Source organism: Melanerpes formicivorus, unplaced genomic scaffold, assembly GCF_026170545.1.
Source record: "Melanerpes formicivorus ecotype bairdi unplaced genomic scaffold, bMelFor1.0.p_v2 SCAF_211, whole genome shotgun sequence".
In the NCBI taxonomy this organism is placed as follows: domain Eukaryota; kingdom Metazoa; phylum Chordata; class Aves; order Piciformes; family Picidae; genus Melanerpes; species Melanerpes formicivorus.
In genome coordinates this window covers 412,705-436,183 of record NW_027142563.1, presented here as the reverse complement: position 1 = coordinate 436,183, position 23,479 = coordinate 412,705, and the positions used below count along the sequence as shown (strand labels likewise).

Here is a 23,479-nt window from a genome sequence, read left to right as displayed (position 1 = left end):
GGGCATGGTTCGGACTCCCAGGAAACCCTGGGGTGAATCTGGGGGCAGCAGGCTGGGATACCCCAGAGTGATGCTGGGGGCAACGAGGTGATGCTGGCGGCGGTGGGGGGCACGGTTGGGACTCCCGGGAAAGCCCTGGGATGACGCCGGGGGCAGCCGGGGCGCGGTGCCGGCAGCTCTCCGCTGCCTCCGCTCCTCCTCCTTCCCGCTCCCTTCTCCTGGAGCCAGCCCGGCCGGGGGAGGAGCCGGAGCCGGCCGCGCACAAAACCTCCTGCCCGGCCCCTCCGGCCCCCGCACCGGCACCGGCACCGGCGGCGGGGGGTGGGGGGGGGGAGCGGCCCGGCCAGCGCCCGCCCCGGGGCCATGCGCGGCGCGGCGGGGCCGGTGGGGCCGGGGCAGGGCGGCGGCCGCCCGGGGCCATGAGCACGGCGGCGGCAACGGGAGGGGGCCCGGGGCGGCGGCGGAGCGGGAGGCGGCGGCGGGGGCCCCTGCGCTCCCTGGGCACCCTGGCCGGGAGGCTGCTCCGCACCTGGGCGCGCCTGGCCGGGGGCCGCGGCAGGCACCGAGCCCCCCCGGAGGACGACGAAGGAGGGTTCCGAGGGGAGAACGGCCCCGGCGGGGAGAGGCGGCGGCGGCAGCGGCAGCAGCAGCCCGGAGCGGGAGCGGCGGTGGCGGGGGACGGGAGCGGGGTGCGGGGGGAGCGGCCGCCGGGCGCGCAGGGGCTGCGGAACCACGGCAACACCTGCTTCATGAACGCCGTGGTGCAGTGCCTGAGCAACACGGCCCCGCTGGCGGAGGTGCTGGCGCTGGGCCGCTACCGGGCCCCGGCGGGCCGCGCCGAGGTCACCCACCGGCTGGCGGCCCTGGTCCGGGCGCTCTGGACCCGCGACTACACCCCGCAGCTCTCCGCCGAGTTCAAGGTACGGACCCTGGGCACCGCCGGCCCCCGCCCTGCCCTCCCCGCGCATCCCCGCGGCGCCCGCCGACAACCTCTGCCCCCCGCCGACAACCTCTGCCCCCCACCGACAACCTCTGCCCCCCAGCGCCCGCTGGCATCCCCCTCTCGGGGCGCCCACCGCCGCCTTCTGCTTACGGCACCCACCGGCAGCCCTCCCGGCATCCCGCACCCCTCTCATCTCCCAGCACTCGCTGGCTTCCCCAGCTCACAGGACCCACCAGCATCTCCCATCCCCAGCACCCACCAGCACACTCACCCCCCAGCACCCCCTGCCCACATTGCCCTCTCCCTTGCCTCGTCGTCCCTATGCACTTCGCCATGCCCTGCTGTCCCCCCGGCCCCGCTGCTGTCCCCCCGGCCCCGCTGCTGTCCCCCACCTTTGCCTGGGCTGCTGGCACCCAAGCTCTGAGCTCCCAGCCCACCCCACCCCACGGAGCTGCGTGGCTGAGCTGGCCATGGTGGGGGGGAAGGGCAGAATGGTGTCCTGGGAACCCAGGTTGGTGACTTGATGCCCCGCTGTGTGTGCCAAATCCCTGCCAGGCATGTGTCAGCATGGGACAGGGTGTTGGGCACAGGGCAATGCTTTCAGCCTGGCATTGCAGCTCCCCACTCTCAGGGACGTGTGCCCGTGAGTGACATCCCAGCAGGGACCTGCTGCAGTTGAACTTTGCAAAGTTCAGGGGGGAGCTGCCAAGCCCTGTCCTGGCTCAGGGGCTGGCATGAGCAGGGGCACTCCCTGCTCTGCACCCCCTCTCTGTTCCCCAGGGGACCTCCTTGCCTCCCTTCCCTGCCCGGAGGGTGCCACACCCCAGGGGCACTGCCGGGGGGGTGCTGAGTGCCGCTGTGGGAGCTCAGTGCCTTGAATTTCCTCGTGGCAGCATCACCAGCTCCTGCCGTGCTGGGCACACTTCCGTGCCCGCTGCTCCCAGACGCACTCAGTGCTCGGGCACAGGGCAAAAACTAACCCCGGAGCTTGGGTGGGCATCGGCCTCTGCCAGGGGCTTCCACCTGCTCTGGGCTTTTGAACTCTGCCTAAGACAGACTCCTAAACGTGAGCCGAGCGTGCGCCTCCTTTTGCTTGGTGCCCATCCACGGGGGCCTTGCTCCCTCTGCCTGTGCTGGGCTGCTGGTGCTGGGAGGCTGCTGGTGCTGGGAGGCTGCCGCTGCTGCCAGTGCGGCTGGAAGCGACGGGGCCGGCGGGGTGGGTGGTCAGAGGGCTCCTGCCTCCCGATGTCTCCCGGTGAGGCTGGAGGTCTGATCCCTGTCCCTGCGAGTCCTGGCATGCTGGGACATCCCCGCGGACCCCCGGGGGTTCTCCTCTCTCTCGGTGCTGGTTTGGGACTGAGCTCCTCACGTTGTCCTTCCCTGACTCTGAGCAGCCTCTGCCAGTCCAGGCTCTGCCATCAGAACCTGGGGACCCCCAGCTCTGCCTTTTGGGTGCTTCCTGGGGCTCCCTTCAGGGAGCAGTGTTCCCAGATCCACACCACTGCTTTCTGGGGGTCAGAGATGAGTCCTGGCTCACACTGCTAACTTGGGTGCTGCTTACACAGCTCTCTGGGGCTGGTGGCACCCTGGCATCACCTGCTGGTGGTACATACCCCTGGCTGACCCCCCTGGGGCCAGTACTAGGACTTTGGTGCCTGAAGGCACTTCAGTGGCCTCATCCTCCTTGGCCCCATGGCATTCCCAGCCCTGTTCCTCCCACGGTAGCCTCTGGGGAGGGAGCAACCCCCCCCCCCAAGGGCATGGTGCCACTCACCTAACAGTGACATCAATTCTGATTAGCCAAGATGGTCAGGTGGGGGGAAGCAGAGGGGGTGCACAGCACTAGGGTGCAGTTACAGGGCAGGGGGATACTGCTGTTGGGGCAGGGTGCCCCAGGGACCATCAGAGTGCTTCCATCTCATCGCTCCCATGCCCTCTCCAGCTTGATTCCTGCTCTGTCCATGGAGCTGTGCATCCTGGGGGGAAAGGGGAGGGCGATGGGGAATGCGCTGGGAATCCCCATCAGCACCTCCTGGGGTCTCTCCGTGGGGCCAAAGGGAAGGAGGAGAGAGGGCAAGTGGAGAGGAGCTGGCAGGGCTTTGGGTGGAGAGGCAGAACTTGGCAGGACTGGCAGCACCCCCTTCTCAACTCTGCCCTCGGGAGGCAGGGGCTGCCAGGCTCCATCAGAGACAGCTCTGGTCCTCCTCCCTGGCCTCACTTCAGTCAGAGGGTGCTGAGTGCCAGGCTTTGGTATGCTGAGTATGCCCAGCTGTGGGTTGCAGGAGATTTGCTCAGGGCTTTCCCCCTGGCCGTGCCCAGCGTCGTCTGGCTGTGGCACGGGAGGCACTGTGCTGGCTGCTGCTGGGGCTGGGGTGGCACAGGCAGGCAGGGCCTGGGGCAGAGCCCAGTGGCTGTCACACTGAGCTGATGCCATCAGAGTCCACGGGGCAGGTGGCACCGCTGGGTGTCACCTGTGGGTTTGTTGGGATGTGCCTTGTCCCCTCAGCCACAGCAAACCCTCCTCCCCTGGCACCATCCTGGTGCCCTGAAGCTGGGGCAGGCCCACGACGGCCTTGGCTACCTGTGCCCCCGGGGCGGCTGCAGGAGCATGGTTGGGGGGTGAGGTGGGTGGGCACCGTGTCCCGAGGCTCAGCGCCCTGCCCCGAGGCTCAGCGCCCTGCCCCCAGGCTCAGCGCCCTGCCCCCAGGCTCAGCACCCTTCCCGAGGCTCAGCGCCCTGCCCCCAGGCTCAGCACCCTGCCCCGAGGCTCAGCACCCTGCCCCCAGGCTCAGCGCCCTTCCCGAAGCTCAGCGCCCTGCCCCCAGGCTCAGCGCCCTGTCCCGAGGCTCAGCGCCCTGTCCCGAGGCTCAGCGCCCTGCCCCCAGGCTCAGCACCCTGCCCCCAGGCTCAGCACCCTTCCCGAGGCTCAGCGCCCTGTCCCGAGGCTCAGCGCCCTGCCCCCAGGCTCAGCACCCTGCCCCCAGGCTCAGCACCCTGCCCCGAGGCTCAGCGCCCTGCCCCAGGCTCAGCACCCTGTCCCCAGGCTCAGCGCCCTGCCCCAGGCTCAGCACCCTGTCCCCAGGCTCAGCCCCCTGCCCCGAGGCTCAGCACCCTGCCCCCAGGCTCAGCGCCCTTCCCGAGGCTCAGCGCCCTGTCCCGAGGCTCAGCGCCCTGCCCCCAGGCTCAGCACCCTGCCCCCAGGCTCAGCACCCTTCCCGAGGCTCAGCGCCCTGTCCCGAGGCTCAGCGCCCTGCCCCCAGGCTCAGCACCCTGCCCCCAGGCTCAGCGCCCTGCCCCGAGGCTCAGCACCCTGCCCCGAGGCTCAGCACCCTGCCCCGAGGCTCAGCGCCCTGGCCCGAGGCTCAGCGCCCTGCCCCGAGGCTCAGCGCCCTGCCCCCAGGCTCAGCACCCTGCCCCGAGGCTCAGCGCCCTGCCCCGAGGCTCAGCACCCTGCCCCCAGGCTCAGCACCCTGTCCCGAGGCTCAGCGCCCTGTCCCCAGGCTCAGCACCCTGTCCCCAGGCTCAGCACCCTGCCCCCAGGCTCAGCACCCTGTCCCGAGGCTCAGCGCCCTGTCCCCAGGCTCAGCACCCTGTCCCCAGACTCAGCGCCCTGCCCCGAGGCTCAGCGCCCTGCCCCCAGGCTCAGCGCCCTGCCCCGAGGCTCAGCGCCCTGCCCCCAGGCTCAGCGCCCTGCCCCCAGGCTCAGCACCCTGGCCCGAGGCTCAGCACCCTGCCCCCGTCTCTTGCAGAACATTGTCTCCAAGCACAGCGCGCAGTTCCGGGGCAATGCCCAGCACGATGCCCTGGAGTTCCTGCTCTGGCTGCTGGACCGCATGCACGAGGACCTGGGCACTGCCTCCCCTGCCCAGCACCCCCGCGGGCCCGACCAGGTGGGTGCCCCTCGGCGGGGTGGCCGCACAGCCTGGCTGGGGTGGGCTGTGGCAGCCGGGAGCTGGGGATGTGCTGGCAGAGGCTGGGCTGGGCTGGTGCCGCCCCCCCGCCCCCTGGCAGGGGCTGGGCAGGGTGGTTGGGGTGCCAGCAGGAGCCCGGCTGGTTCTGGTGGGCATCCTGGTTCTTGGGGTTGCTTACTCAGGAGGAGATCCACCCCCCCCTGCCTCCAGCTGAGCTAAGCCTGCTGTAATCACAGTGCTGGGGCTCTGCTAAGGGCTCGTTAATTCTCCACCCATCTGTGCCCATGGCATCGCCCTGGCACTGCCCCTGCCTGCTGCTGCCCGCGGGGCGCTGCCTGTTGCAGCGGCTGGGGTTGTGCAGCCTCCTGCTGCCCCTGCTTTGGGGGTGATGCCCTTGGGCACAGGGGTCCCAGGAGCAGCTTGTCCCCAGCTTGTGAGCAGAGGTTGAGAGCCCTGGGGCTGAGAGCCTGCAGAAGAGCAGCCCCAGAGGGGAGCTGAGCAATGCTCAGCAAGAGCTAAAGGAGCTGTGGGGGGCAAGAGGCTGGGGCCAGGCTCTGCTGAGTGGTGCCCAGGGACAGCACAAGGGGCAGTAGGCACAGACTGGAGCCCAGGAGGTTCCACCTGAGCAGGAGGAGAAAGTTGTTTGTTGTGAGGGTGCTGGAGGCCTGGAGCAGGCTGCCCAGAGAGGCTGTGGAGGCTTTCAAGACCCACCTGGCTGTGTTGCTGTGTGACCTGCCCTGGGTGATCCTGCTCTGGCAGGGGGCCTGGGCTTTGCTCTGCAGAGGTCCCTTCCAGTCCCTGTGATTCTGTGAGCTTGGGGCATTGTGGCTGTGGCCAAGAGGTGCAGGCTGGAGACCCTGCAGGCAGCCTCCAGCCTGGCATGGGCACAGCTCCATCCCTCGTGGGAGGGCTTGGTCATGATGCCCATCTCCAAAGGCCCTGGCTGGGACAGTTCTGTGGCTTCCAGTCCTGCTTGAGTGCATCACCCCTGTGCAGCCACCCCTGCCCTGAGCTGAGCTGTCCTCAGCCCTGGCCACTCTTCCCTGGGGGGTCTGTAGATCCCCCAGGCTGTCTGAGAGACCCTGGCAGTGGGCAGCTCCCCCTGCTTGTGAGATGTGAGCTGCCAACCCCTGGCCCAGCATCCTTGCTTGGGCCTCACCTCTCCCAGCTCCTCATCCTGCTCTCAGCCCCTTTGGGTGGTGCCACCCAAGTGGCCTCCATGTGCCCATGTCCCTGGGCAGGAGGTGTCCCACGAGGGTCCTGAAGCTGAACAAATGGCCTCAGAGTGTCTGGATGGAGCTGGGCATGGGGCTGGGCACTCCTGTGCCCATCCTCATGTTGGGTAGCATGGGCTGAGGGAGGAGGGTCTGTGCAGGTACCAGTGGGTGGGGGTGGGGGGCATGATTTGCTCTTGGGCAAGCCTGTGCTGAAGCTCAGGGGCCAGGGGAGCTCACCTGGTGGAAAGCAGGAGGTGAGGATGCAGAGGTCCAGGGCATGGCCCAGCTGGGCAGGTTGGGAGGGGGAAATACCCTCTTGGCTGCTTAAGAGTGGCCATGAGGGGTCTGCCATGGCACCCAGAGGGCTCTGGAGCCACCCAGCTGAGAACCAGGGTTTGGCTGCCAGGAGGAGGAGGGTTTGGGGGGACTGTGGGGGGTATAGACACAGTCCAGGTCCCCCTGTGCCATGCCAGATGGACTCCAGCCCTGGGCAGACAGCAAGGGCACGTCAGGCTCAGCAGGACCTGGTACCAGCAGATGGCACCAGGAAAATCCTCCTCCTGGCCACAGAGCTCATCGATTTGCAGTCTTGCTCAGCAAGACACCAAACCCTGCTCATCTCACCCCAAAACAGCCCAGTCCTTTCCCAGGCTACCGAGGCTCCTTTCTGCAGCACCTTCAAGCTCCCTGTGTCTGCAGTAGGGGTGACCTCAGTGGCTCCTGGCCCCTGCCTGTGGGGGTGAGGGGTCCCTGGGCTTCCCAGGGCAGCTGGCAGGGTGCAGGCAGGGAGGTGTCTCCTGAGCAGGCAGCTTTGGCTGTGTGGGGAGGTTGCACCTCTCTGTCCCTGTCCCCTGTGGGGCAGAGCAGGACTCAGCTCTTCTTGGGGTCCTCTGGGCACAGAGCATCTCTCCTCTCCTGCAGCCAGTGCCAACACCCCTAAAACCTGGCAGAGGGGGCACAGGTGTGGGCACCCAGCCGGGGAGCCCTGCTGGCTGCAGGGGCTCAGGGTGCTGGGAGCTGCTGGATCAGGCCCTGCTCACCTCACTGCCCAGGGTGAGGTGGGGATGAGGCTTGCAGCAGAGCAAGGGCTGCCAGCTTGGAGGGTGCTGGGAGCTGCTGGATCAGGCCCTGCTCACCTCACTGCCCAGGATGAGGTGGGGATGAGGCTTGCAGCAGAGCAAGGGCTGCCAGCTTGGAGGGTGCTGGGAGCTGCTGGATCAGGCCCTGCTCACCTCACTGCCCAGGGTGAGATGGGGATGAGGCTTGCAGCAGAGCAAGGGCTGCCAGCTTGGAGGGTGCTGGGGAATGGCACTGTGCCTGTGCCTGTGATGGACACAGCCCCTGACAGAGCAGCACTGGGGGCCTGGGTCAGGGTGTTGGGTGCTGTGCCAGGTGCTGTGCCTGGGCTTGCTGCTGGTAAAGGCACTGGGGAAACCCCCTGCAGCAGTGGGGCTGTTTGGGTGGCTTGGCAGCCTGGGAGGGCATGGTGCCAGCTGGGGCTGGGTTTAGCTCTCTGGTTCTGGCTCAGACTCCTGGACATGGATGCATGGACAGCATCCCAGCATCTCACCCACTCCAGGTCCCACAGCACTGCTGCTCCCAGCACCCAAGGGTGCCTTTGCCAGCACTGTGGGTGCTGTGGGCACCTCCTGGCAGGGCTGCCCATGCTGCAGAGTGTGCCCTGGGGCCTGGGGCTCTTTGGAGGTGGAATTGGATTCCCATCTCCCCCACCCCCTACCCCCCTATCCCACCCCCCCAGTTTCACTACCTGAAGGGAGGTTGTAGCCAGGTGGGGGTTGGTCTCTTCTCCCAGGCATCCAGCACCAGAACAAGAGGACACAGTCTCAAGCTGTGCCAGGGGAGGTTCAGGCTAGAGGTGAGGAGAAAGTTCTTCCCAGAAAGAGTTGTTAGCCATTGGGATGTGCTGCCCAGGGAGGTGGTGGAGTCCCCATCCCTGGAGGGGTTCAAGAGGGGATTGGATGTGGCACTTGGAGCCATGGATTAGTAGTCATGAGGTGTTGGGTGAGAGGTTGGACTTGATGATCTTTGAGGTCTTTTCCAACCTTATTGATTCTATGATTCAATTGTTTTCTCCTGCTGGGGGTGCCCATGCTGTGGGCACCCAGTTGAGTCACCCAGGATGTCCTTTCTGGAGCACTTCAGCCACACTTGAACACATTCCCAACTCCATCTCCTTGTGCCCAGGAGCTCTGGGTGCCAGGGCTGTACTGGGAGCCTGCAGCTGCAGCTGCTCAGCCCAGGGGATGATGCTGAGGCAGGGATGTGGGCAGAGGGTTTACCCTTAGTTCCCCAGCCCTAGCTGGCAGATGGACATACCCCAAAGTTTCCCCAGGGGAGGGCACACAGGGAGCCTGGAGGGCATAGCAGTGCCAGGCTGGGGAGTTCTTGGCAGGGGTGACCTCAGCATCCCCATCCAACCATCCACTGAGAGCAGCCATGGGGAGAAGGACTTGGGGGTGCTGGGAGGTGAGCCAGCACTGAGTGCTGCCAGCCCAGCTCTAGCCATGCCCTGGGATGATGCCCAGCAGTGAGGGCAGCAGGGGCAGGGAGGGGATTCTGCCCCTCTGCTGTGCTCTGCTCAGACCCCTCTGCAGTGCTGGGGCAGCTCTGGAGCCCTCAGCACAGCACAGACAGGGACCTGTTGGAGCAGGGCCAGAGGAGGCCACAGCAATGCTGGCAGGGCTGGAAGCCCTCTGCTGTGAGGCCAGGCTGAGAGAGTTGGCCTTGGGCAGCCTGGAGAGGAGAAGGCTCCAGGGAGACCTTCTGGTGGCCTTGCAGTGCTTCAAGGGCTGAGCAGAAAGCTGGGGACAGACTCTTGAGCAGGACAAGGGGGGGATGCCCCAGGCTGCCCAGAGAGGTGTGAGCTGCCCCATGGCTGGCAGCAGTGCAGCTCAGGTTGTTTGGGGCTGTGAGCAACCTGCTCTGGTTGGGGATGTCCCTGCCGGCTGCAGGGGTTGGCCTGGATGAGCTCTGAAGGTCTCTTCCCAGCCAAACCAGTCTGGATTTGATAATCCATGTGCTGCAGGGACAGCTGAGGCTGGGTGTGGTTCCCTGGGACCTGTCCCCAACCCTTCCAGGTGTGGAGGGGTCACTCCAGCACCTCACTGAGCTCCTTGTGTCTTGTCCTCACAGGCTGCTGAGGATGGGAGCAGTGGTGCCAGCAGCTCATCTCCTGCCACCCAGCATCCTCGTGGGCAGAGCTTTGTGCAGAGCCACTTCCAGGCTCAGTACAGGTGAGTGGGGAGGGACAGATCCTGCCTGCCTGGGGGGCTTCACTGGTGGCTGGCTGGAGCCTGGGAAACAGATGAGCCAGGTGTGCTCAGCCCTGCAGGGAGTCTGCCATCTTTCACCCATCCACCCACTCATCCGCTGCAGGTGTCCAGAGTGAACAGACCACTGGGTACAAGCTGTGGTGCCTTGTCCTGGCCTGAGGTCAGGCAAACCCTGTGTGCTGCTGGGAGCATCCCTGTGGGATGGAATCACAGCTTGCACTGGGTTGGAAGGGATCCTCCAAGGGCCTCTTGTCCACCCCCCCTGCAGGCAGCAGGGACACCTCCAGCTAGAGCAGGCTGCCCAGGGCCACAGCAAGGCTGATCCTGAATGTCTCCAGGGGTGGTGCCTCAAACACCTCCCTGGGCAAACCCTTCCAGTGTCTCCCCACCCTCATTGTGAAGAGCTCCCTCCTGATGTCCAACCTAACTTTGCCCTGATCCTGTTTCAAACCCTTGCCCCTGGTGGTGTCACCACAGCCCCTTCTGAACAGTCCCTCCCCAGCTCTCCTGCAGCCCCTTCAGGTACTGGAAGGCTGCTCTGAGGTCTCCCTGGAGCCTTTTCCTCTCTATGCTGACCACCCCCAACTCTCAGCCTGGCCCCACAGCAGAGGTTCTGCAGCCCTCTGATCACCTCGGTGGTACCCAGGGTGCAGTAGTGGTGGCAGGGCACTGCAGTCCCGGGTGGGGGTACCCTGGAGGTGCCACCCCCATGCTGGTGACACACAGCCTGGCAATGTTTCACAGGTCCTCCCTGACCTGCCCTCACTGCCTGAAGCAGAGCAACACCTTCGACCCCTTCCTGTGCATCTCCCTGCCCATCCCCCTGCGCCAGACCAGGTGAGCCCAGCCCCGGGGCACACGGCCAAGGGGCCTGGGCTCGGGTGAGAGTGGTTTGCACATTTGGGGGTGAATAATTAACATGGGAGGTGGTGGTGGTGGCCTCGTTGGGATGGGTGACAGTCACATTGGGATGGGTGGTGGTCATGTTGGAATGGGTGGTGGCCACCTTGGGATGGGTGGTGACCTCCTTGGGATGGATGGTGGCCACGTTGGGATGGTGATGGCCACGCTGGGATGGGTGGTGGCCACGTTGGGATGGTGATGGCCATGCTGGGATGGGTGGTGGCTACGTTGGGATGGTGATGGCCACGCTGGGATGGGTGGTGGCCACGTTGGGATGGTGATGGCCATGCTGGGATGGGTGGTGGCTACGTTGGGATGGTGATGGCCATGCTGCGATGGGTGGTGGCCATGCTGGGATGGGTGATGGCCATGCTGGGATGGGTGGTGGCCATGCTGGGATGGGTGGTGGCCACATTGGGATGGTGATGGCCATGCTGGGATGGGTGGTGGCCATGCTGGGATGGGTGATGGCCATGCTGGGATGGGTGGTGGCCATGCTGGGATGGGTGATGGCCATGCTGGGATGGGTGGTGGCCATGCTGGGATGGGTGGTGGCCACATTGGGATGGTGATGGCCATGCTGGGATGGGTGGTGGCCATGCTGGGATGGGTGATGGCCATGCTGGGATGGGTGGTGGCCATGTTGGGATGGGTGATGGCCACATTGGGATGGTGATGGCCATGCTGGGATGGTGATGGCCATGCTGGGATGGGTGGTGGCCATGTTGGGATGGGCGGTGGCCACATTGGGATAGTGATGGCCATGCTGGGATGGTGATGGCCATGCTGGGATGGGTGGTGGCCATGTTGGGATGGGCGGTGGCCACATTGGGATAGTGATGGCCTGTGGCCAGGGGCACGGTGGCTCTCGGCGTGGCACTGAGCATTGCCTGTGTCCCCTCCCTGCCGCCCCCTCCCCTCCCTGCCATCCCCTGCCCTCCCCCTCCCCACCTGCCGCCCCCTCCCCTCCCTGCCGCCCCCTCCCCTCCCCGCCGTCCCTCCCCTCCCCGCCGTCCCTCCCCTCCCCCGCCGCCCCCACCCCCGCCGCCCCTCCTCTCCCCTCCCCTCCCCGCCGCCCCTCCTCTCCCCTCCCCTCCCCGCCGCCCCTCCCCTCCCCGCCGCCCCTCCCCTCCCCGCCGCCCCCTCCCCTCCCCTCCCCGCCGCCCCTCCCCTCCCCGCCGCCCCCTCCCCTCGCTGCCGTCCGCAGGGCTCTCAGCGTCACGCTGGTGCTGCAGCGGGAGCGCCGGCGGCCGCTGCGCGTGGGGCTGGCGGTGCCCCTGCTGGGCACGGTGGCCGAGCTGCGGGCGCTGGTGGCGCGGGAGGGACAGCTCCCAGCCGAGCAGGTAGCGGGGGGCGTGGGGGCGGCGGGGAGGGGTCGGGACCCCCTGCGGGTGCTGAGGCGCCGAGTGCTGTCCCGCAGGTGATCCTGGCCCAGGTGTCCCCGCAGGGCGTCCTGCGCTCCCTGGGGGACTCGGAGGAGCTGGGGGACTCCCTGGGTGCTCCTGGGGAGGGGGCTCCCCTCTACGCCTTCCAGCCGCCCCCCGCCCGCCGCCCAGGTACCGCTCACCCCCTCCCCGGCGGCCGGGGCCCGCGGCGCCTGCATTGGCTGGGAGAGCCCGGGGGGCGGGGGGTGACGCTGGGATTGGGTGGGAGGTGGTGCTTGCCCTCGCTGGGATTGGTGGGTGAGAGGTGTGCTGGGATTGGAGAGAGGCAGGTGTGCTCTGCTGTGATTGGCATGAGGCAGGTGTGCTCTGCTGTGATTGGTTGGCATCCGGTGTGCTCTGCTGTGATTGGTTGGAGCCATGTACGCTCCGCTCTGATTGGCAGAGGCCCTCTCCTCTGGGCTGCGATTGGTGGCTGCGGGCAGGGGGGCGCGGGCAGTCCGCAGCAGCAGACTGGGGGTGGGGGGGGGAGGAAAATCCCCCCATTGGAGCCCTCACACTAATTAACGACACCCCCTTAACGACCCTGTGAGCAGGGCAGGGCCCAAGGCTCACCCTGCCCTGCCCTGCCCTGCCCAGGGTGCCCCCGCAGCCTGCCTGCCTCCCCTGGGGCAGCCCAGCCCGAGCCCCAGCGCCCACTGCCCTCCGCTGCCCACTCCTCCGACTGCCTGCACCGCGGGGCCGCCGGCCACCTGCTGCTGCTGCTCTGCAATGTGGCAGGGGATGGGCACCACCTCGCCAGGTACCGCCCCAGCCCTGCCCGAGCCATGCCCGAGCCGTGCCCGCCTCGCTGGCCCTGCCCCTGCTGGGACATGGCTCAGGCTGTCCCCCCTCAGCCCGCTGTCCCCCTCTGTCCCCAGGTTTGGGCCACCCCTGGTGCTGCGGGAGGAGAGGGGCATCTCCTGGGAGCAGCTGCAGCACAGCATCCTGGGCCAGCTGCGGGCCCTGCTGCGGGCAGAGCCGCGGGCACAGGTGAGCTGGGGAGGGACACCGGCGCCGCCTCCCCAGGGACAGCCTTGGGCAGGGCTGCTGGCACCGCAGCTGGGGGGCAGTGGAGTCACCAGGGCCAGTCTTGGCTGCATGAGTAGCCCTGGTGGCACCATCACTGGCTGTGGTGCCTCCATGAGTGGCCCTGGTGGCACCATCACTGTCTGGTGTCTCCATGAGTGGCCCTGGTGGCTTCATGGGTGGCTGTGGAGGAGTTCTGGGTGCCAATGATGCCTCTATGGATGGCCATGGTGGAGCTGTGAGTAGCCCAGGTGGCACCATCACATCTTGTGGTGTCTCAGTGGGTGGCCGTGGTGTCTCCATGAGTGCCGTGGTGGAGCTGTGTGCCACCATGGGGTCTAAGGGTGGCCATTGTCCAGCTGTGTGCCACCATGGTGTTCATGGGGGGCTGTGGTGGAGCTGTGGGAAGACTTGTCACCTGTGTGTGTGGTATGACCCTGGTGTCCCCGTGGGTGGCTGTGCTGGATGGCACCAGCAGTGGTTATGCTGGCACCGTGGGTGACCATGGTGGAGCTGTGCTTGGCAGCAGAGTCACCGGGGGGCGCTGTGGTGGCCTGGGGGTGGTTATGTTGTTGATCCTGGTGGCTGATGAGCACTGTGGGTGGGCATCTGCCCCTGGGGTTGGTCACAGTCACACTGCCACCCGTGGTGTCAGAGTGTGTGGCCACAGTGTGCCCTTGAGTGGCTGTGGTGTCCCTGGGGCTGGTCATGCTGTCCCCATGGGTGGCTCGTGCTGTCCCCATGGGTGGCCCTAGCATCACCATGGGTGGCCACAGTGCCACCCAGCTCCCACACAGAGACACCCCAGCCCAACCACCCTCCCCAGCACCCAGGGGCCACCACCCTATGGCCACTGATGTCCCTGAGCCACTCCTTTGCCACAGCACAGCCAGTGAAATGCCACCCCCCCAGCCCCGTGTCCCTGCCCCCTGGGCTCTCCGCTGCCAGCCTGGCCACAGGGGCTAAGGAGGTCTGATGTGGACGCTCTCTGTTGTCCCACAGTGTGGGTGAGGCTGGAGGGCAGGGAGGGCTCTGCCCCACAGCCAGCCCCACAGCCCCTGTCCCCTCGCAGGGCACAGGGGTCCCCCTCTTCCGCATCCGCCTGGCTGGGGGCACGGAGCCCTGCACCTACCTGTCCCCACAGGACCCCCACCCCCTCTGCCACCCTGCCATCGACAGGTAAGGGCACTGCAGTGGCAGAATTGTCCCCAGCATGTCCCCTGCTTCCTTGGAGGTGGCTGGTGGTGTCACCACGGACAGGCACAGTGGCCCTCTCAGTCGCTGTGGTCTTGCCACGAGCGGTCAGCGGTGTCACCGTGGCTAGCCACAGTGTCCCTCAGTGGCCATGCTGGGTCTGGTTGTGTGGGTAGGATGGGTGGCCACAAGGTGTCCCTGTGGTGGCCACTGGTGTCACCATGGATGGTGACAGTGCCCTGTGGGTGGTTGTGGGGTGCCATGGGTGGCCACAAGGTGTCCCTGTGGCGGCCACTGGTGGCACCATGGATGGTGACAGTGCCCTGTGGGTGGCTGTGGGGTGCCATGGGTGGCCACAAGGTGGCCCATGGCCCCTGTAACCGTGGGTGCTCACCATTCCCACCCCCTGGGTGCCCAGCCCCATGTCCCCACTCCGGATGCCATGCAGGGAGGTGGTGTCTGTCCCTGCCTGCCACCGTGGGCAGGCAAGGAGGTGGCCCCACAGGGACAGGGAGCTTTGGGGCACGTCTCACCTTGTCCTCACCTCCCAGAGCCCTGCAGCTGAGCGGGGCAGGAGGCCCTCCCCATGTGAGGCTGACGGCAGAGTGGGACCTGAGCACCAAAGAGCGGTGAGTGCCGTGCCCCCGGGGGTGGCTGGGGACGCTCAGGTCACGCTCAGGTCACCCTCCTTGACCCTCCCCGATGCCGTTTGGACACAAGCCCTATGGGGAACAGCTGAGGGGACCGAGGTTGTTCAGCCTGGAGAAAGTAAGGCTGAGGGGAGACCTCATAGCCCTCTACAAGTACCTCAAAGGAGACTGGAGCCGGGGGGGTTGGTCTCTTCTCACCTGCAGCAAGTGGCAGGACAAGAGGGGATGGCCTCAAGTAGCACCAAGGGAGCTTCAGGTTGGATGTCAGGAAAAATTTCTTCCCAGCGAGCGTTCCCAGGCGCTGGCCTGGGCTGCCCAGGGCGCTGGCGGTGTCCCCATCCCCCGAGGGCTCTCAAAGCCGCGGTGCTGAGGGAGGTGCTTTGGTGATGCTGGCTCGGCAGCAGGGGTGGGACTGTGAGCTCTGGCCCAGCGGTTGGGCTTGATGGTCTCAGAGGTCTCTTCGAGCCTCAGCAGCTCTATGATTCTGCCGTCCCCCCCCCCGCCCCCTGCCGTAGCCTTTTCGGCGACATCCAGGAGGAGGTGGTGGAGGAGGCGGAGAGCGTGCGGCGGCAGCAGGAAGCGCACAGGCAGCAGCCCAGCTGCACGCTGGACGACTGCTTCCAGCTCTACACCAAGGAGGAGCAGGTATGGGGCACCCGGGGCAGCGGGCACCCTGCCCGCACCCCGCAGAGAGCCACCACCAGCTGGGGCGAGCCCTGCCCGCGGCTCGGCTCTGCCGTGCCAGGGGTGGCTTCGGGAGGGCCCGGGGGGAGGCGTGGGGAAGGGAGGCGGCCGTGGCATGTGGTGTCCCCAGCTGGCCCCGGACGACGCCTGGCGCTGCCCGCACTGCAAGGTGCCCCAGCAGGGCACGGTGAAGCTGAGCCTCTGGACGCTGCCCGACATCCTCATCATCCACCTGAAGCGCTTCCGGCAGGTGGCTGAGCACCGGCACAAGCTCACCACGCTGGTGAGGTTCCCCCTGCGGGGGCTCGACATGGCCCCCCACGTGGCACAGCGGGGCCAGGCCGGGGGGCAGCTCGTGGGGCGCTGGGCATCCTGGCAGCCCCCGCTCCGCCTGCCCCCGAGCTGCCCCCGAGACTACCTCTACGACCTGTACGCCGTCTGCAACCACCACGGCAGCATGCAGGGCGGGCACTACACGGGTGAGGGGGGAGAGAGGCTTGGGGGCGCCGTGTGGGGCCGGGGGGGGCACGGCACAGGGTGTGCCATGGGGCATGGTGTGGCGGGGGGGGTCAAGGTGTGGGGGTTTCATGAGGTCGCTGCAGGGTTGTGCCATGGGGCAAGTTGTGGGGCAGGGCTGGGGGGGTTACTGCAGGGCTATGCCATGGGGCAAGATGAGGGGCTGGGGGTGGGGGTGTGCTATGGGGCATGACAGGCTGGGGGCTGAGAGTGAGGCTGGGGGCAGTTTGAGGGGGTGCAGCTCAGGGGTGTGCTGTGGGGCATGGTGTGGGGTTTGGGGGGGGCACTGCAAAGAGTGTGCCGTGGGGCATTGTTTGGGACTGGGGGGCACGTCGGGGTGTGTGGTGGGGCACAGTATGGGTTTGGGGGGCACTACAGGGGATGTGCCATGGGGCATGGTGTGGGGTTTAGGGGTGGGCACTGCAGGGGGTTTGCCATGGAACATGGCAGCAGGCCGGGGGGCACTGCAGCAACGCGGTGTGGTGGCATTTGGGGGTCACTGCAGTGGTTGTGCTTTGGGGTGCAGGATGAGGTTAGGGGCAGCACCTGAAGGGGCTGTGCTGTGGGGCACAGTGTGGGCCTTGGTGGGGCACCTCTAGGGTCTGCTTGGGGGAGGGGGCAGCCCGGAGCTGCGGGGCGCTTCAGGCCATATCTGCAGCGGGGCACAGGCACGGCTGGGTGGCATACCCCCCGCAGCAACATCCTGCACCCCCAGGCTGTCGGTGTGCCGGGGGGCTCATGCGTGTGCCCCCTCGCCCCCTCCTCTGTGTGTGTCCCCCCCTCCCTGCCCCCAGCCTACTGCTGCAACGCCCTGGACGGGCGCTGGTACAGCTACGACGACAGCCGCGTGGAGGGGCTGCGGGAGGCGGAGGTGAGCACCCGCAGCGCCTACATCCTCTTCTACCAGCGCCGCAACGCCGGCAGGGGTGAGCCCCCGACCCTCCCTGCTCCCCGCGGGCACCGCGCCTGGCACGGCCCTGCGCGCACGGGGGGTGGGCACGCAGGGCACCGCTGCGAGCACAGGGGGGGCAGCTGCCTGAGGGCAGGCAGGGTGACGCTGGGGGGGAGGGCAGGTGAGGGGGCGTGCACAGTGCACACAGGGACACGTGGGCACATGTTTGGCCACGTGTTGGACATGTGTTGGACACATGTTGGACACATGGACACGTGTTTGGGTGGCCAGGCAGGCAGGGGAACATGGGCACATGTTGCACACATGGACATGTGTTTGGGTGGCAGGGCAGGCAGGGACACATGGGCACATGTTGAACACATGGACACATGCACATGGACATGCATGCACACCTAGGGACAGCATGGCAGGCAGGGATGATCATGCATATGCATGCACACATGTATGGGCAGTGTGGCAGGCAGGGATGTACACACAGCTCACACATGGACATGCATGCACACATGTATGGGCAGTGTGGCAGGCAGGGATGTACACACAGCTCACACATGCACATGGACATGCATGCACACATGTATGGGCAGTGTGGCAGGCAGGGATGTACACACAGCTCACACATGGACATGCATGCACACATGTATGGGCAGTGTGGCAGGCAGGGATGTACACACAGCTCACACATGCACATGGACATGCATGCACACATGTATGGGCAGTGTGGCAGGCAGGGAAGTATACACAGCTCTCATATGCACACACATGCATGGGCAGCAAACCAGGCAGGCATACACATGTAGATGTACCCAGAGCACACACATGCACACATGTATGGGCACTCATGCACATGTGTGCATGGACAGTGTGGCAGGCAGGCACACGTGCAGACAGCACACATGGACACGTGCACACACGTGTGGGCAGTTCAGCAGGCACACAGCACAGACATGCATGTGGACACCTGTGCATGCTTGTGTGTGGATAGTGTGGCAGGCAGGGATGTGCATGCATGCAGAACACACACACATGGCACACCCTTGCAGCAGGTGTGCACACACAGAGGCACGTGGGCATGTGTGCTTCCATGCTGGGGCAGCTCTGCAAGCAGGCACACACACATGAACATGGACATGCATGCACACACGTGTATGGGCAGTACAGCAGGCAGCTGTGAACACCTGCAGACAGCACACATGGAGACATGTGCACACCTGTGCATGCACAGCTCAGCAGGAATGTACCTGCACAGAGCATGCATGCACACACATGCACATGGACATGCATGCACAGAGAGCACAGCTCCATGCACACACACACACAGAGCACACATGGACATGGCCATGCATGCACAGAGAGCACACGTGCACGTGGCCATGCATGCACAGAGAGCACAGCTCCATGCACACACACACAGAGCACACGTGCACGTGGCCATGCATGCACAGAGAGCACAGCTCCATGCACACACACACAGAGCACACGTGCACGTGGCCATGCATGCACAGAGAGCACAGCTCCATGCACACACAGAGAGCACACGTGCACGTGGCCATGCACACACAGAGAGCACACATGCACGTGGCCATGCATGCACAGAGAGCACAGCTCCATGCACACACACACAGAGCACATGTGCACGTGGCCATGCATGCACAGAGAGCACAGCTCCATGCACACATGCACGTGGCCATGCATGCACAGAGAGCACAGCTCCATGCACACACAGAGAGCACACATGCACGTGGCCATGCATGCACAGAGAGCACAGCTCCATGCACACCCACGCACACAGGCATGCACACAGATGTGTGCACATGTGTGTAAGGGCAGTTTGCAGACACACACACACAGAGCATGGCCAAGCCCACATGCACACATGTGCCATGCAGTTGGGCACACTGAACACACCCCTGCCTGCACACACAGAGCTCCACACATGCCTGGCTCAGCCCAGCTGAGGGCACAATCATGCATGTACATGTGTGCCAGGCGTGTGCCGCCATGTAGCACATCTGGGACACAGAGTCAGAGGGTTTGGGTTGGCAAAGCTCTCCAGGGCTGTTGGGTGCAGCCACCAAGCTGAGGCCACCATGGCCACTAGCCCATGTCCCCAGGTGCCAGCCATGCCCATACCATGTGGCACAGAGAGCACACACACAGAGACATATTTCCAGCTGCCCCCACGCAGCATGCACATGTACACACACACACACACGTGTTTCCCACACGTGGCCGTGCCCACACAGCTGCTTGCTGCCCTGTGCTCACAAGCGCTGCCCGCCGCAGGCCGTGGGCACAGCGGGACCCTTGGCCCTGCTGCCAGCCCGACTTCCCGGTCCCCCCCCGCAGGCTCGGCCACCTCCTCGCTGTCTCGCCACTGGCTGGCTCGCCTGGGCACCAGCACACACGCCGCGGCCTCGTCTCCCTCAGCCACCCAGCGCTCCCCGCCTGGCACGCCCGATGCCACCGCTGCCACCCTGGAGAAAGGTGATGCTGCGCCGCCCCTGCCGCGCACCTGCGGCTGGCAGCCGGCCCGTGGCCTTCCTCTCGTTATCGCTTTTCATTGCAGGTGGCTTCGAGGCCAGGCCGCTGGTGCGGGGTGTGCAGGGTCGCAGCCTCAGCGTCAAGCTGTCACCGTCCCGCAGCCCGCCCCGGGCCGGGCCCCCGCGCTGGTCCTTCTCGGGCAGGGAGCGGGCACGGCCGGGGGAGCTGATCACCTACCTGGAGTCGGGGCGCAGACCCCGCTGCACCCGCCGTGCCCTGCTGCCGCTCGCCTCCGCGGGGGACGGTGACCCCGACACCCCCCCGACCTCCAGCCCTGTGCCAAACGACCCGGCAAAGCAGGGCCAGGGCACCGCCCGAGCCCCCCGCCAGCCCCTGCGTGTGCCCACGCTGCGCAGAGCTGCCAGCGCCGGGGCCGAGGGATCCCTGCGGCTGCCCCCCAAAAGCCAGAGCAGTCCTCGGGTGCTGCGGGCAGAGGGGGACGGCGCTGTCCCCATGAGCGTCCCCCCAGTCCAGCTCTCCCCCGGGCCGGTGGCAATGGCGAGGTCACAGAGCTCGGCCAGTTTGCCCCCGCGCCCCAAGGGGGGTCTGCGGCGATCAGCATCGCTGGGCAGGGGTGCGGGGGGCACCCCCTTGCTGCCCACCCGGGTACCCCCCGGGGCCACACTGCAGAGGGGACGGCAGCCCCTGGGCTCGCTGTGCCCCCTGGCTGTGCCTGAGTCCAGTTTCTGAGGCATGGCTGGGGACATCAGCACCTGTGACAGCCCAAACTGGGGGAGCCCAGACGGGGGGCTCCCAAACTGGGACCATCCTGAATTGGAGGCTTCCAAACTGGGGGCTTCTGATTTGGGGGCTTCCAAACTGGAGCCAACCCGAACCAGGTGTTCCCAAAATGGGGGGCTCCTAAACTGGGACCATCCTGAACTGGGTGCTCCTGAATTGGTGCCTCCCAAACTGGGGCCTCCTGAACTAGGGGTTCCCAAAGTGGAGCTATCCCAAGCTAGAGATTTTTAAACCAGGGGTTATTGAACCGGGACCATCCCTAACCAGAATCTCCTGAACTGGCACCATCCTGAATTGGCAGCTCCAGAACCAGGGGCTCCCAAACTGGAGCTGTCCCAAACCAGGAGTTCCTGAAGTAGGACCATCCCTAACCAGAGGCTCCAGAGATGGAGCCATGCTGGACTGGGGGCTCCCAAATTGGTGGCTCCTGAACTGTGGGCTCCCAAAGTGGGATCATCTCTAACCAGAGGCTCCTGAAATGGAGCCATCCTGAACTGGGTGCTCTCAAACTCAGGCTTATCCCAAACTAGGGATGTCTCAACCCAAGGGCTCCTGAACCATGGGATCCTAACTAAGGGCATCCCAAAGCAGGGTCATCCTGAACCAGGACCATCCCAACCTGGGGACATTCCAAATGGGGCATCTGGACCCATGGGCTCCCAAAACAGATCATCCCCAAACATGGGGCCTTTAGGTATCCCAAAGCTGGGACATCCAAACTTGGAGGCTCCCAAACCAGGGGCTCCCAAACTGGGGATGTCCCAAATTGGGAGCACTCCTAACCAGAGACACCTAAAACCAGAGCCATCCCAGCCCAGGGTCATCCTGAACTGGTGGTTCTATAACCAAGGCCATCCTAGCCCAGGCTCATCCTGAACTGGTGGTTCTATAACCAAGGCCATCCTAGCCCAGGCTCATCCTGAACTGGTGGCTCTATAACCAAGGCCATCCCAGCCCAGGGTCATCCTGAACTGGTGGCTCTATAACCAGAGCCATCCCAGCCCAAGGTCATCCTGAACTGGTGGCTCTATAACCAGAGCCATCCCAGCCCAGGCTCATCCTGAACTGATGGTTCTATAACCAGAGCCATCCCAGCCCAGGATCATCCTGAACTGGTGGCTCTACAACCAGAGCCATCCCAGCCCAGGGTCATCCTGAACTGGTGGCTCTACAACCAGAGCCATCCCAGCCCAGGGAGTTCCTGGAGCGGGGGGGGGGGGGGGCATCACTCACTCCCCCCTCACGGCCCTTCCCGAGGGGTGGGTGGGTGGGCAGGGGGCTTCCCCCAGCCCCGAGGCAGCAGAGTATTTATTGATTCCAGGAGAGTTTTAATTCCTCAGCCGCTTTTTGTTTTCTAAAAGGCGACTGTCTGGGGGTGGGCAGGGCCCCGGGTGGGCAGGGCCCCCACACCAGCTCTATGCAAGAGGCCATTCTCCAGCCAGCTTTTGTACGTGGGGGCTGCGGCCCCGCCGCCGGCGGTTTCTATTAAAGACACCCGAAAGGAGCCCTGTGGTCAGCATCTCCGTCGTATCCACGGGCTGGAGGAGGGGGCTGAGTGCACCACCAGCAAAGCTGCAGATGACACCAAGCTGGGGGCAGGAGTTGAGCTGGTGGAGGGTTAGGAGAGCTCTGCAGAGGGACCTTGCCAGGCTGGGCAGATGGGCAGAGGCCAACAGGATGGCATTCAACAAGCCCAAGTGCCAGGGGCTGCACTTTGGCCACAGCAGCCCCAGGCAGAGCTACAGGCTGGGGGCAGAGTGGCTGAGAGCAGCCAGGCAGAAAGGGACCTGGGGGTGCCGGTTGACAGCAGCTGAATAGGAGCCAGCAGTGTGCCCAGGGGGCCAAGAAGGCCAATGGCATCCTGGCCTGCATCAGGAACAGTGTGGCCAGCAGGAGCAGGGAGGTCATTGTGCCCTGTGCTCAGCACTGCTTAGGCCACACCTTGAGTCCTGTGTCCAGTTCTGGGCTCCTCAGGTTAAGAAAGATGCTGAGACACTTGTACCTGTCCAGAGAAGGGCAATGAGGCTGGGGAGAGGCCTTGAGCACAGCCCTGTGAGGAGAGGCTGAGGGAGCTGGGGTTGCTTAGCCTGGAGAAGAGGAGGCTCAGGGGAGACCTCATTGCTCTCTCCAACTCCCTGAAAGGAGGTTGTAGCCAGGTGGGGGTTGGTCTCTTCTCCCAGGCAGCCAGCACCAGAACAAGAGGACACAGTCTCAAGCTGTGTCAGGGGAGGTTTAGGCTGGAGGTGAGGAGAAAGTTCTTCCCAGAAAGAGTAATTGGCCATTGGGATGTGCTGCCCAGGGAGGTGGTGGAGTCCCCATCCCTGGATGTATTCAAGAGGGGATTGGATGTGGCACTGGGAGCCATGGATTAGTAGTCAGGAGGTGTTGGGTGACAGGTTGGACTTGATGATCTTTGAGGTCTCTTCCAACCTTATTGATTCTATGATTCTATGATTCAATGACTTGGGTGAAGGGATGGAGTGGACCCTCAGATGGTACCAAACTAGGAGGAGTGGCTGGCACCCCGCAGGCTTTGCTGGCATTGAGTGAGTCCTGGCCAGGCTGAGAGCTGGGCAGAGGGAACCTCGTGAAGGTCACCAAAGGCAAGGGTAGAGTCCTGCACCTGAGGAGGAACAACCTCCTGCAGCAGCACAGCTGAGGGGGGACCTGCTGGGAAGCAGCTCTGCAGAGAAGAGGCTGGGAGTGCTGGGGGACAGCAAGTTCCCCATGAGCCAGCAGTGTGCCCTCGGGGCCAAGAAAGCCAGTGGTGTCCTGGGGTGCATTAAGGAGAGTGTGGCCAGCAGGGCAACAGATGTTCTCCTGCCCCTCTACTCTGCCCTAGTGAGGGCACATCTGGAGTCCTGGGACCAGTTCTGGGCTCCCCAGTTCAGGAGAGACAGAGAACTGCTGGAGAGAGTCCAAGGAAGGCTACAAAGCTGCTGAGGGGCCTGGAGCAGCCCTGGGAGGAGCAAAGGCTGAGAGCCCTGGGGCTGAGAGCCTGCAGAAGAGCAGCCCCAGAGGGGAGCTGAGCAATGCTCAGCAAGAGCTAAAGGAGCTGTGGGGGGCAAGAGGCTGGGGCCAGACTCTGCTCAGTGGTGCCCAGGGACAGCACAAGGGGCAGTGGGCACAGACTGGAAGCCAGGAGGTTCCATGTGAGCAGGAGGAGAAAGTTGTTTGTTGTGAGGGTGCTGGAGGCCTGGAGCAGGCTGCCCAGAGAGGTTGTGGAGTCTCCTGGTGTGGAGAGCTTCCAAGCCCAGCTGGGCACTGTGCTGCTGGGCAAGCTGCTGTGGGTGCCCTGCTTGAGCAGGGGCTTGGACTGGATGATCGCCAGAGGTCCCTTCCATGGGCTTCATGCTCCCTCAGGATGACCCCTAATCCAGACTGGGGTGACCCTAAATCCTCAAATGTTGGGTGTGACCACCCCAAATGCATCCTGAAACCACCTTACCCCAGCCTAGGATCACCTGAAATCCAGGCTTGTACCATCCCAAATCCAACATGGGACCTCCCAAAGCACAAGCTC

General features: G+C 65.2%; 1 protein-coding gene across 2 annotated transcripts; it reads left to right on the top strand.

Moving 5' to 3' along the window:
- Positions 1–241: 241 nt before the first annotated feature.
- On the top strand, positions 242–21,752 carry USP43 (ubiquitin specific peptidase 43). 2 transcript variants are annotated; one of them, XM_068169678.1, is made up of 15 exons: positions 242–920; positions 4,693–4,833; positions 9,225–9,325; positions 10,109–10,201; positions 11,475–11,610; positions 11,688–11,823; positions 12,289–12,451; positions 12,570–12,681; positions 13,790–13,896; positions 14,463–14,540; positions 15,077–15,206; positions 15,376–15,724; positions 16,556–16,687; positions 19,021–19,158; positions 19,241–21,752. In XM_068169678.1, exons 1-15 carry the CDS (start codon positions 420–422, stop codon positions 19,903–19,905), a joined length of 2,982 nt encoding a protein of 993 aa, XP_068025779.1. In that variant the 5' UTR covers positions 242–419; the 3' UTR covers positions 19,906–21,752. The 2 variants fall into 2 exon arrangements, with proteins under 2 accessions (XP_068025779.1, XP_068025780.1); XM_068169679.1 differs by having other exon boundaries at positions 16,556–16,632; positions 19,241–19,473.
- The last annotated feature ends 1,727 nt before the right edge of the window (positions 21,753–23,479 follow it).